The sequence below is a fragment of the Gorilla gorilla genome, chromosome 3 (genome assembly GCF_029281585.2).
Source record: "Gorilla gorilla gorilla isolate KB3781 chromosome 3, NHGRI_mGorGor1-v2.1_pri, whole genome shotgun sequence".
Taxonomy (NCBI): domain Eukaryota; kingdom Metazoa; phylum Chordata; class Mammalia; order Primates; family Hominidae; genus Gorilla; species Gorilla gorilla.
The window spans coordinates 23,230,585-23,245,596 of record NC_073227.2 but is presented as its reverse complement, the minus strand read 5'-3'; the positions used below and the strand labels follow the sequence as shown (position 1 = coordinate 23,245,596).

Sequence of the window (15,012 nt, the reverse complement as noted above, 5' to 3'; positions counted from 1 at the left end):
TGGGACTACAGGTGCCCACCACCACACCCAGCTAATTTTTTTGTATTTTTAGTAGAGACGGGGTTTCACCGTGTTAGCCAGGATGGTCTCGATCTCCTGACCTCGTGATCTGCCTGCCTCGGCCTCCCAAAGTGCTAGGATTACAGGCGTGAGCCATTGCGCCCAGGCCCTAAATCATAGTCCTTTTCAAGACCCAAAAGAAAGCTTATCTCCTCCACTCATTCCACTAGCATAAAAGAAAAAAAGAACTGATGGCTACCCCACTTTCCCATTTTTATGACTGAATAGATACAAGTTAGAGCATCTGCCTTCAGAAATAGAATTACTGACTTAATTTTCTTGATACACATAACTTTTTTCCTCTCAAAAAGTACAGTAAGCTCTTTATGACATACATAGCTGTATGTGGGTTATCACAGCAAATTTACATTTCTAACTAGCTTGCTAATACCGTTCCTACTCCCCCTCCTGGCCACCAATACTTCTGCTCTATTTGTTTCTCTTGAAAAACGTTACGTACTAATAAAAACGTAAGCTATTTTCCTTGAGAAAGGGGTAAAGAAGATATAATTCAAATACTAATACAAATACTTGAATGATACATCATTTTGTATTGCTCTTTACTACTATGGAAGGCAGGGTTTTTTTAAACTACTGATAATAAAAAGTGTTTAGGATTTATACATTTAGAAATATAAACATACATACTTTCATTCTAACTTCAGAAGTACTTCACCTTTGGTTTTAAAACAATCTACACAATTCTATATAATGTGACTTCCCTGAAGTGCTTCTGGATGCTAAATACGGACTCTTCAACATATTTGAATTCTTCAATAGTGACAGTCTCCAGCAGTCAATTCAACTTAATTTGGGGAATATGGTCTGTTCGGAAGGAGACTGCTTGTAGTTATATTTATATGGTTTTTTTTATTGTTTAAATTAAAAAATATCTCTACAGCCTCATGAGATATACAGGTATTTATTGTATTACACCTCTTTTTTAAAAAATATATATCTGAATTAACAGATGCTTAGAGTTAAGAATTTGCCAGAGACGCTTCATAGTTTTACTGAATTTGACCAAGTTCCTGGCTTTTATCCCATTTTCTCTTTATTTCTTACTTAAAGGAATATTTAAAAGATTAACCATAACTGCTGATTAACTATTAAGGTAGAATCATAAAATCTTTACAGATATGTTTACAGATATATTTGCCATATCGGCCCAACAATTGTAACAGTATGTTTTATTAAAGAAACTCAAGCCTAGCATCACTGTCAGCTTTCTGTCAGTTCTGCATTTTCTAAGGAATGTTCTTTAATTGCAACAGTCATGCATTTATTTTAATGTGTATCTGTGTACATCAAAAGTCATCTTGGGTACTCCAAGGAGCAACAGCATCACACTTTAGGAAACAATGCCTCAGAGAGTTATTTTACCTTTTTTGGGGGTTATTTTACCTAAACTTTGTCCCAAGATAGTTTCTAACAAATAGTTCTAGTTTGGCTTTCTGCAACAACACAAAACGGGCCATCTTTGTTGGCTACTTATAATACACTTCAAATAGTTTAAAATATCAGTTATGTTTTCTCTTAAGTTTATATTCTCCAACATAGACATATCCAACTTCATGTATTTATAGGACATGATTTTTACTCTTTCAAATAAATTTTTGTCACTGTTCACCATCACCCACTACTTAGCTAACATTTATGTTCAGAAGCTGCTCTAAATACTTTACATGAATGAATTCACTCACTTCTCAGAACAGTCCCCGAGTCAGACAGTATGCTGATCTCTATTTTAGACATAAACAAACTGAGTCAAAGGGAAGTGAGGTAAGCTGTTCAAGGTTACACAGATAGAAAAAGCCAACCTGGGTTTAAACTCAGATAATCTGGCTCCAGAATCTATGTTAGCAACCACTATGAGCTAGCTACTATTACACCACTACAAAAAAAAAAAAAAAGAAAAAAAGAAAAAAAGACTGATGCAAAATTTATTACTAAACACTGATTTTTAAAGCTAACAGTATTAGCTCTGCCTGTCAGTTAAGTAATTCAACTTACTTAACCAAATGCCTAAAAGTGAGTTAAATGTGTAATACTTAAAAAAAAAAACTTTCATAACTCAAAAAGTAGATCTATGTACTATGAGATACAATTTCTTTAATCAGTCAATAACATTTAATAAATACTTAGTACAGGAGTACTAATATCACTTAATTCTCACATTTCCCAGGAAGACAATATGCTAAGAATATAGCTGAATTGCACGTAGTTAAAAAACAGCTCAAAAAAACATCCCCTTACCTATTAGTACCTTTCTTTGCCTAGTTCTCTCTTCAGTAACCCTGGTGTCTACTAAAATTATTTAAATTCCTAATATTCAAGACTTCTTTAACCAACAAATATTCCCGATTATGTTGTGACTTCTTTAACCCACAAATATTCCCAATTATTTTGCTCCACTCTCAACCAATGATCCGAAAAAAGTTTAAAAAAAAATTCTCTTTGGATCAAATTGTTTCTTTTCCTGATGTAAACACATTTTCATGTCCTAGTTTCATTATCTTTTTCTCCCTGCTAGTACCTTGCCAGAAAAAGTTCAGAATTTCCAGGCTGGCTTCCTGTACTGAGTATGCATTGTGGCCCCAAATGACAGACTACTAAGACTACTCACATAATACACAAAGCCGACTTGTCCACAAGATGCAACTCTTGCCTGAAATAAAATACTCTTCTTTCTACCATGTGATGAAACACTTCTCAACCTAACATCTAGATTATTTGTAAGGGCTTTTCCCAACTGACAAAATCATCCATTAGTTTAATAATGTTTAGTATAACTAATAATGTAAGTTGCAAATACACTGTGGCTACTAAGCTCTTTGCTTTCACATGACTCAGTATGGCCCCAGGCAATTCTGACCACAACCATCCTGTAGGATTCTCACTAATTAGATAACCCAGTGCTTAGACTAGCCTGGCATGCGCTAGACAACTAAACAGTGAAATGCTGAATGATTAAATCAATCACCTCATCTAATGCTCTGCTTCTTCAATTTTTCTCACTGAGAATCCTACTTACCCTGACCATCTCCTACGTGGCCTGGACTTTATTTCCATCCTTCTGTCTTAATATTAGTTCACATGGTCTAGCTTCACATGTACCTTATTTTCAGTCTTTGTTCCTCAACTTCATTGCCATCTTATTTCAGCAAACCTCTAGTTGAAATACAAGAGCCAAGCCATTCTAATGATATTTTTTTTAAAGTAAATATTAATACTATTTCTATTCTTTCCCCTTCCTATTTCCCTCTCCACACCCACCCTCTGACTTAAAAATACTCCTGTGAAGGATATTTTAATCTTCCATCTCTACTCCCACAATCACTGAAGTGCTAAGTACTGAGACTCTGAATATGTTAATGTTTGTCTAACAGAAAGAAAACTAACTTAAATGAAATTTATTTATTATTTTCCTTACTTTGGTGAACTTCACTATGTAAGCTTTCTAGTTTGAGTAAGTTTAGTGTGATCACAATATTTATAGTTACCAGTATATTCCTTATTTAACCACAAACACAATGCTATACTAAGTAACAAGTTCTATGCCTTTGCAAACATTTCATGTAAATTTCACAATAAACCTTGAGACTATATTCTCATTACAGAGGTGGGGAAACTAAGGTAATAGTAATCTGTCCAAGGTCATACCTGAAACTGGAAAGGCAATATTCAAACCAGGACTGCCTCCAAGTCTGTGATCACTGAATTAAAGTCATACTGTTACAAATGGCTGCTTTACCAGCCAGAACACACTCAGATTCCTAATTCTGCCTTTTGCATAGGAATAGTTGTAACTTTATTTTTATACTCATAGAATGATTAAATTGTGTGTATGGAGAGGTTCAGAGAAACATGTATTAAATCATCTTTACATAAATCAATTGGAAACATAAAATATTTTTATAAAACTTACCATTTAACATCAACAGATTGTCAGTTCCTGGATGTGGATAGCTCAATCGACCTTTAAAAAGACAGGAAAGGTGAGTTTGAAGATTATGGAGTTATTTGAAAAGCAAAAACAAAAAAACAAAAAACAACAACAAACAAAGGCAGCATAAAGAGAAAATTATTGAGCACACTATATTTCTTAAGAACTAAAAAGCTTATGTTCAACTAAAAGTATATTAACTAAAATTATCTTTGGAAGTTGAAAGCAAAACAAAAAGTTAACCTTAGTTCCTCGATCATAAGAATACAATGTGATTTGGGAGGAATGCCAATAGAATAAAGCTTATTTATTTTTGGAATGTAAAAACAATGTATCTATCATATCCTAGTCTTGCAAATTTAATATGAAATGTGAATTTTTAAATTTTTTCAAAGTTGTTTGTACTTTTATCTATAGATCTCTTGTCAAAAATAAAACTTGAGAGAATTTCATATTCCTAAATCAAAAAAATTAAAATGTTAAAATAAAAAATAAGCAGAAAAATTCATCTCAACTTGCCAATGTGGCTTTATAAAGTCATATTTAAATAAATTAGTTTAATGAAAACATCTTATATTACAAATAGTATTGAAAATTTAACTTCTTCAAAGTTTATAAATGATTAAAAATATTAAAAAAATTAAAGCTGATGAGAATAGTAGCATAGTATTTCCTCTGAGTCATTCTTCATTCGAAAGTTTTTTATTTACTAAATGCAGAAGGGACAACAGTATTACAAACTGCTGTGGAGAAAAAAAAGGTATGCATGAAACATTCTGTGGTTTATCCAGCATTTTTACATCATAACACTTGTTTGATAAATGCCAATAGCAAGGATGACCATTATTTTTAGTCTATTATAAAATACAGGATTTTTCTCAAATGTCTGAATCTCTAATAGACTATTAGAATAGTACATTAAAACCCATTTAGAGGCTGGGCATGGTGGCTCATGCTTGTAGTCCCAGCTAGCTGGGAGGCAGAAAAAGGAAGATCACTTGAGCCCAGGAGTTTGAGCATGTAGTGAGCTATGACTGTGCCAATGCACTCCAGCCTGAGCAACAGGGCAAGACCCTGTCTCTTAACAAATGAAAACAAAATTTTTTTAACCGATTTGAAAAATGTCTAAAAATTAAATGTCTGGGACTACATTTTAGTAATTTTCAGCACAGTCCCTTTAAAAACAAAATAATATGCTAGCACACAAGTAAGGAGTACAGATGAACTGCATCTACCTTTACCACCTCAGCAAGTCCTCTACAGATTAACTGCATCTACCTTTACCACCTCAGCAAGCCCTCTACAGATGAACTGCATCTACCTTTACCACCTCAGCAAGCCCTCTACACTCTACAGGCCCACATGTCAGATGGAGATTGTCGGTTGGATTTTGTTTCAGTTATGAAATTAAAGAGTTTGATCATCTACTAATGCAAGAGTAAGTGGCAAAAATAATCCAATTTTGACACTAAAATACATAAATATATATGATAGATACACAAACATGTTTCCTGTACATACATATACACACTTCACCTGAGATCTAAGTTAACTATGGAACATTTTGATTTCAGACTCAACACAGGTAAAATAAGTGTTATCAAAAGGATTATCTACCATCTCTTATTTACTCCTGCATTTTATGCAGCATGACATGAGTTAACTAAATGACCTCTTAAATCAAGTTGTCATACTCTAAAACATACAAGTAAATTTCTTGTTGTGATACCTTGGTATGGAGTGAGAAATAGAAGCATACATATGGGAGGTACACAATAAACAGCCAGGAAGCACAGCTTTCCTAAACTGCACTTCAGTAACACGGAACATTACTTTGAAGTATTATAGCTTATTTTGGAAATATGCCTATTTCTAAACATCTTGCTGCAGATGGCCAAATTTGGAGAACAGTTTAAGGCCATGAATAAATTACTGTTATTTCTGACTTAAGATTTAAAAAAAAAAACTCCTACAAAATGGCAACCTGTATCACTGTTCAGCATAATAAGTTAATTAAATCTATGATACTGGCAGTGTGTAGGATGCAGAGCATGTAAACATGAGTGGGACATAGTCTTATGATGTGGTAGGGGAGATAGACACAAATATACCATTTCAATAAAATGTGCTAGGTGCTAAAAGAGTTATGTAAAGAATGCTATATAAAAAAACACAACAGAGTATATAGTAATCAGGCCCAGGGATTAAGGCAAGACTTCCTGGAAAAGTAAATTAAGCAAAGCCTTAACATGAAGCCTAGTCCCACCTTGAAAGATCCTCAACTTTCAATTGTCACATAATTACTCTAATAGGTTCCTGTTCATTTATTTATCCCAAGATACGGGTAATAAAATAGTTTCACTGCTAATAGTCTTTTGATATTATGGCTCTGAATAGACTTTTAAAAGGCACACTTTTTGTGGAAAGTTTAAAAAACATAACTATTTGCAAAGGAACATATATTGTATACATATGTATACATATTATAAATACTACAGCTCGCTACCTAAGAAAATCTCTCAATGTAAGTAATAACATACTCCAAAATGAAATAAGCAAATTTAGACTCATTTTTAAAGATGAGTCTTTTTCTCTACCACAGTGGAAACATTAATGCATCTTCATAGGTTAACTTTTAAAGTTAAGTTTTACTTAGGGTATTATTAAAAGTACTTTCGCTAAGAAACTGCCAATTGATAGTAAGAACTAACAGCATTTGAGGCTATACTCTGAGCCAGGAGCTTTTCTATGTTCTTTACAACCAATTACTTAATCCTAAGAACGATCCTATGTGTTAGGTATTATTATCTTCCCATTTTAAGATGACAGCACTATATCACAAAAAGTTAAATAGGTAAGTTGCCCAAGGTTATACCACTCGCAGGTAGCACTGGCAGAACCTGAACCTAAGCAGTTTGGCTCCATACTCTTAATCGCTATCTTAATAATTACTTTATATTGACAACATAAAGGTATATATGGTTGGTTGTAGGACAATTTTATCTCTTAAAAAATTCACAGAATATTCTATAGTATATTTCATAATTTAAGATTTAATATAGAAAAAATAGAAAAAAAACCACATTACTATAAAACTAATTTCTCCTTATTGTTTAAAAGACCTGTGGTGCAGTGACTGATAGATGTACACTAATAACTACCTGTTCCTGTCAATAATAGGGTCATCAAAGTTAGACAGATACAGAGCTTCCCAGAGTAAAAAACAAAAAACCAAAAAACTACATACATAGCCCAGCCTTCTTGTAGGTAAGTGTGCCCCTGCATGTAAGATCTGGCCAATGGGATATAAAGTGAAAGTGGTACGTGCAATTTCTGGGAAGTACTGTATCCTTAAAAGGGAAGACCTTCCTTTTCTCTTTCTTGCTTGCTGAAATGCTGATGTGATAGCTAAAGTGAAGAAACCATATTAGACCATGAGGCAAAAACTGTGTTTTCAGGATAATAGAAGAATGAGATAAAAAGGAGCTTCAATCCATGAAAATCACCATACTACTCTAGAAGTGTTAATGTTTCTGGTAAGGGAAACAAACTTCTATCTTACTCAAGCCACTTAGGAGTTTTCTGTTGTCCCTAATGAACCTAAGCTTACAAACAAAGTCATCTAGTAATAAACCCGGGCAAATTAAATTTTAGGTAACCAGGCAATTGCTTATTAATTATTGTGAAAATATGATAATTTCATAATGGTTTAATATATCAATAAAGAGTATACACTAGCTCTTGACACTGCTCCTTTCACATTAAGATACTATGAAATTTAAAATAAGTAATTTAAAAAATATATGTATTTTTAGGTATCAGTGAATAACTAGAGGATCTATCGTATCTTAAAAATTTTCTTATTCGTCTATTACGATTTTAAATAATAATTTGTATATAACATATACAGTCGGCCCTCTGTGTCTGGGGCTTCTGCATTCATGGGATTCAACCAAGAAATTATATTGAAAATATAATTCCTAATCAAAAATACTCAGGAAAAAAAAATTCCAAAATGTTCCAGAAAGCAAAACTTGAATCTGATGTGCACCAAGTATGATATGACACTGAATCCACACAAATGTGATGTCTAGGCACTTAGGTATTATAAGTAATCTAGAGATGATTTAAAGTACACAACAAGATGTGCACAGGTTATAGGCAAAAACTACATCATTTTACATAAGGGACTTGAGCATTGCCGATCTTGGTATCTCTGGGTGGTCCTGGAACTAGCCCCAATGGTTACCAAGTGACAACTGTATAAAAAAGCCTTACTTCATGTTAGCCACTTTAAATGTATTATCTGAGCAACTAAAAATACTAAGAAATATGACAACTGTATAAAACTTATCACTTGTTTAGAGAAATTACCAGATTACATTTGGAACAGATATCTGGTCCCTGATTCTCTACCATTTTTGCTACACTGATCTCTGCTGTTCCTCAAACATGCCAGGTAATCCCTTTTCAGGATCTTCCTACTTCCTTTTTTTTCTGCTTGAAATACATTTGCCCAGATACGACCAAAGCTTGCACCTCTCACTTCATTCAGGTCTTTAAGAGATAGTATGACAGACTATCCTGTCTAAAATAGCAGCTTCTTTCTCTATCCCCTTGATAGTATATTTTTTCTGCATAGTACTGATTATCATCTAACATTTTCTGTCTCTATACTTCTTTAAAACAGAAGATCCATGAAGGCAGTAACTTAGTCTCTCTTACTCTCTAGCATATAAAACAAAGCCTAGCATATAATAGGCTCTCAAATATTTGTTGAATGGATAAATCAAATATTTCATTCTACTATGTAAACTATGGACTGAATCAAAAACACAAATACCTTAACATGTGTTTGTATGTGTGGCATAGGGAGGATATTCTCTAAGAAAATGAAAAAAAAATCATAGAACAAGACTTTTTTTCAGCTTATTTCTAAATCTCTTACATACTGAAGTTGTGGGGAGAGATATTGCAAAAGTCCTGCTTATTGCTCTTTGCCAAGATAAATTTCTCCTATCTCTAAACTATTTTTTCTTTAATGAGTTAATAGAAGAAATGAACTCCAAAGCCCTAATATTCAGTTGATGATGCTAACTCACTCTTCAGTGATGAGAACATAGCTAAAGAACAATGCCATGTGCTCTGCCAATTGTTTCTAAAAGAAAAATAAACATTTAAATCACATTAGAATCATAAAGAGTTTAGGTTAGAATTAGCAACAGATCAAAAGGGAGACACTATGGTGCAATGGTTAAACGCACAAACTCAAGAGCTACCAAGTTCCACCACTTACTAGCAGTTGAAATGCAGACAATTATTAAGAATAAGCCATAGTCATCCAACTGTAAAATAAGGGTAAATATCTACCTCTTAGTCATGCAAATTAAATGAGTTAATACATATATGTAGAGTCCTCAAGAACAATGCTTAGCTGTATCAACTGTTCAATAAATGATATGTATGGTATGTTATATACTGTATGTGTTTGTTAAACACACAATACACACATACCCTTAATAGAAGACATCTAATACTTCTTAATTAAGTGCTTTAAATAAAGCATTGCCCCAACTGATTTGACAGACTCTTCCAATATTGTTTTCATAATCTACATTTTACCTTTACTTCCAAATCCAATTGGGAAAAAAAGGTTCATTTGAAGTCTGGTAAAATCCACTTAGAATGTGGTCATTACCAACCTTGAATAACTCCAATCTCTGCTCAGATCCAAGGGGCAGGACAGTCATTCCTGACCACACTCCCAAATTTCAATGCATGCCTCATAAAAGCCTAAGAATAAGATCATACAAACGCAGAAAAGACCCTTAGATCCAAAGTACCAGATCCGAAGAGAGCAATAGAATCATTCCTTACCTACATCTAATAAAAGCCATCAATCTACTTTAGATTCAACTGAAATTAATCTAGTTAATGCATTCAAATCAAAATCCTATCATAAATTTTTTGGCCTAATCATATTTTAAGACTTTTACCCAATTAATACTAGAAAATTTACCAAGAAACACCAAAGAACATAGAATACCAAAAAGTTTTGATTCAAGAAAATGGTAATCCCAAAAGACAACAATAATAAAAGACAAAACTTAAGTCATTAATCATTTAGTAAGATAATATATTATCATATACCTATTATAATAAGAGTGGTACTAATTAAGATATATTCAACTAACATTAAAGTCAAGTTGAGTTAATGGTTGCAAAACTTTTCACTGTTAAAACGGTTTTAAACAAAAGTAATGCTGATAACCAGTAGGAATAGCAAATGGGCAACAAAATATTGCCAGTGGAACTGGTATAAAGCAAACCTAGGTTGGCAATATTATGTTTACAGCCTCAGAAACAAGCATATGAAGTTTGTGCTATGAAAATAAACACAGAAAAAGCTAATTCAATTTTATTTAAAAATCTGAAATACCTAAATGTTCAACTACACCAGAATGGTTATACAAACTATTTTACAGGTATAGATACAATATACAGGAATTCTTTAAAGTTCTAAATCAATATTTTGAAGAGTATGAATTATGAGAAAATGCTTAATCGTTTAACCAATAATTTACTGGGCTCCTCCTATTTGTTTGACATCATGATAGATGCTGATTCAAGGTAAAGCAAAAACACATGTGGCCATTGCTCCCATGACACAGTCTTATGTGAAAGATTATGTGAAAGATATATATTAAAAAAATAGTTCGGGCGTGGTGGCTCAGGCCTGTAATCCCAAGCATTTTGGGAGACCCAAGCGGGTGGATCACGAGGTCAGGAGATCAAGACCATCCTGGCTTACATGGTGAAACCCCATCTCTACTAAAAATACAAAAAATTAGCCGGGTGTGGTGGCATGTGCCTCTAGTCCCAGTTACTTGGGAAGCTGAGGAAGGACAATCGCTTGAACCCGGGAGGTGGAGGTTGCAGTGAGCCAAGATCACGCCACTGCACTCCAGCCTGGGTGACAGAGCAAGACTCCATCTCAAAAAAAACAAAAACAAAAACAAAAACAAACAATTGAATCTAAAATAAGAAAAGTGCTCTGATTAAAAAGAAACTTGATTCTCTATAAATCTTTAACACAAAAGTAATCTACCCTTGATAGGGGTGCCAAAGAGTCTTTATGATGAGGTAGAAGTTGACTAGAGATTACAGAGACTGCCAACTGAACACGAAGGACTGAATACACGTGTTCACCTCTGTTGCTTTCCGAAATCCCTAACGTGGTGGTTAAAAAGATTTGAAAGAGGTGTCTCAAAAAAAAAAAAAAAGACTTTTAAAGAGGCATAACCCCATTAGGATAAAGACACTGGAACAGGATCATAAAACAACCAAGTCATCAAATTTCTGGGAACTGTAAATGTGAATGGTTGAATGGTAACTAACTTTGTAGACCAGAAATCACTGAAACACAAACCTAAGCCGGTGTATACATGGGGAATGCCATCAAGTAACACTCCATTTACGGTAGTACACACCTGGATAGGTTCAGAAATCAGAAGCTCTGGTTATAACTGTGTGTAAAAGTCGGGTACAACTAAAAACAGGAAGGTTTAAGATTGCTTGTTAGTTTTTAAAAGAACCCTCCTGGGTTCATCTAAGGAGTCTAGCAGCTAGGCCTACAGCTCACAAGCAGAAGACTAGAAGACCCACATCCATGTTCATTTCCCAGAACAAAAGAAAAGACCTAGACACAGGCATGGTGAGGGTCTCACCTGATTGACTTATTACAATCATTACTAGTTGATAATTTCAACTATATACATTGAGCTTCCAATCCCCATTTTTTGTGTCTTACTTTTAAATATGAATAGACAGTAAAAGATGACGCCCCCAACATGAGAAAAAAAGAGAACACAACCAAATAAAAAAGAACTTTGAAGAAGCACAGACAATATAAGGAACTGGGAAAATAATCTTCAAACACTATAATAGCCTCCAGAGAAATAAGATCAAACAACAAGAATAAGATGTAATTGGAAAGTTCTGAGAAATTTTTTAAAGGAGGTTTTAAAAATTAGCAAAAATTTTTAAAACAAAAAACTCAAGATTTGAAAAATAAACATAAGCTCTTGAAATGCAAAACAAGAGACAAAACAATGGAAAACAGAAAAGAAAAACAGATGATGACTATACAACATTTAACATTTGAGGAACAGGAATTCCAAAAAGAGGTAATATTAAAAAATGGGAGGCAGGCATGGTGGCTCATGCCTGTAATCCCAGCACTTTGGGAGGCTGAAGCGGGCAGATCACAAAGTCAGGAGTTCGAGACCAGCTTGGCCAACATAGTGAAACCCCGTCTCTACCGAAAATACAAAAATTAGCCAGGCGTGGGTGGTGGACACCTGTAATCCCAGCTACTTGGGAGGCTGAGGCAGGAGAATCACTTGAACCTGGGAGGCAAAGGTTGCAGTGAGCCAAGATCACGCCATTGCACTCCAGCCTGGACAACAGCGCGAGACTCCCATCTCAAAAAAAAAAAAAAATTATCAAAGAAATAATATCCCAAAATTCCAAGAAATGAAGATATAAATCTCTGAATTAAAAGGCTCCAATGAAGGTACAGCTTAATAAATTAAAAAATGAAGGCAGGAAGGAAGGTATGTATGCACATACACATTCCAAGATACACATTTCATTATTATGAAACTGCAGAACCACAGGCATGAAAAATATCCTAAAAACTTCCAGAAAGAAAAACAACAAGAAAATAAAGTAAGAAATCAAGGCAATCATACAAATGAACAGGATTCAGAATGATGCCACACTTAAAGCAATAATGGAGGTTAAAAGATCATACCTTCAATATTCTAAATTGCTAATATATAATTCCATAGTGACTTATCATATTATATAGGTAGAAACATTATGTTTTAATACATATAGTGTCTCAAAATGTATATCCCATTAGCAGGAAGGTAATACAGGTCCAACAAATCAAAGAAAAACAAAGGTGTAAGTCATTAAAGAAAGGACATGGGGATTAGGACATGGATTCCACAGAAAAAAAGGAATTCCTAGGATTATGGAAGTCCCAAAATGACTGCTATATAGGACTGCAATAATGAAAAAAAACAATCTGGATGATAATTTGATGTGTTTGTATGTATTGAAAGAAGCTTTACAGTCTGTGGATAAATACTGGGATGAATTAATGATAAATACTTAGAAAACTAAGCAAATAAACTAAAAAAGATAATGATTAATTCCAGGAAAAATAAAGCTTTATGAAAAAGAAAATGTTACATTATAGTACAAAACATACAAGGTTCATCTATGAATATTATTTGCCTTATCTCAGTAATACAATCCCTGACTTAAACAAAAGTGCTCTTATCATTTTGGAGGACAGAGTAGGGGAAATATTGAAGGATATTAAGTCATATTAGAATATCAACATACGTACACCTAAAATGTAGGAAATATAGAAGCACAAGCATATTATTTACAAATAATTACATAATCAGTTCAAAAAAAAAAAGCTCATAGTGGCTACCAGTAAGGAGCAGGAATCTGAAGTGGACAAACAAGGAGGAGGAAGGAGACTTCTATTTTTTCGTTATATAAGACTTATAGCACTACTTGACTTTCAAAATTATGTAAATATATTTTTAAGCTAATTTTTTAAAAAAGTTAACCAGGTTGGATGGAAGGCAAAGATTTAATTACTGCAAATATTTTAAGTTTATAAATAAAGAATGAAAAGACTGGAAAAATTATACGCCAAAATATCAATTATGATTATTTTAGTTTGTGAGATAAGTGATGATTTTAAAACTTGTTTGTCCTAGTGTTTCCACATTTTCTTTAATAAATGAATACTATTTTTTTTGTAACAGGAAAACAAATACTTTAAAAAGGATAAAATGCTATCATTTTGGAGAAAAAACCTTCAGAAGAAATTCTTTGATATATCTTCAAATACTATAAGTAGTTAAAATGCATAAGCCTAATTATTCCAATTACTTGCTTTTATCACTGCAAGTTATATATAGGAAACATTCTTTTTGTTGTTCTACTTTCCATTTAAAACAAGTGATATAAACATTTTTCAAATCATATGAAAGATGCTTTGTGGTGAATAACAGGATTGCAGTAAGCACATACATGTTCTGAATAAATAAATGTGATTTTAATAAAATTCATTGTAGTTTCTGTCTGATGGGTTTTAGTTTTTAACAAAAAAATTTCAGTCTGTCATAATTTAAATCATTTACCTAAATATTCAAAGATGCTTGGAAGAAATAAAACTCAAGTATGTTTTAATAAGTTTGTAATAAAGACAACTATGTAAAAAGGAATAAAAACAAAACTTATCTCTATCCATGCTGTCATATTTCAAATAAGTTTTTTTAAAACAAAAACTTTCACAACCACATTTTTATCATTTCCTTTTCAATCTACAGACATTCTCAATTACCAGTCAAACTCATAAACTGTACTTTCACTAAGATGAACAATTCTTAGTAGAGGAAGGGTAAAGTATTAAGATTCCATGTATGTTATAAGAGTAATCACCTCTTAAAGTCAGAATATGTTTAATAAAATACATATGGCTGCTATATAAATATAATTTACTCCAAAAGTTAATAATTTTTTTTTCCTATCAAAGGCCAGGAGTCTATAGAATAAAGAAACGAAAAATCAATAAAGGAAAAAGAATGTCAATTCTACTTACTCCTTTTTAAAATAAATGGAAACATTTCATTTAAAACTGAATGTATATATATATTAGATACATATATTAGATATGTATCTAATATATGTGATTTTCTTCTATACTCTTTTTTCTTTGCTATTGGCAATTTTAAAACTTTCGACTTCAGGAAAACACCAGTGGCTGAAGAAAAAGTAAACTCAGTTTTGAGAAATGCACCCCTTTTTCTCTGTCAGGGGAAATAAGGAAGAGTCCTGTAAGAGCAGATGACATACCTGCTTTGGCATGTATACTATTGGTATTTGTTTTATTTTGTACTTTATTTTAAAAATGC

General features: G+C 33.0%; 1 protein-coding gene across 14 annotated transcripts in view; it reads right to left on the bottom strand.

Moving 5' to 3' along the window:
- CPEB2 (cytoplasmic polyadenylation element binding protein 2) overlaps window positions 1-15,012 on the bottom strand; it is a 68,803-nt gene that overhangs the window by 33,401 nt on the left and 20,390 nt on the right. For all 14 annotated transcript variants that reach the window (XM_055385677.2, XM_055385678.2, XM_031010408.3 and 11 more), the window contains one exon: window positions 3,989-4,039. In XM_055385677.2, coding sequence (XP_055241652.2) covers window positions 3,989-4,039 — 51 coding nt within the window. The remainder of the gene's footprint in view (window positions 1-3,988; window positions 4,040-15,012) is intronic.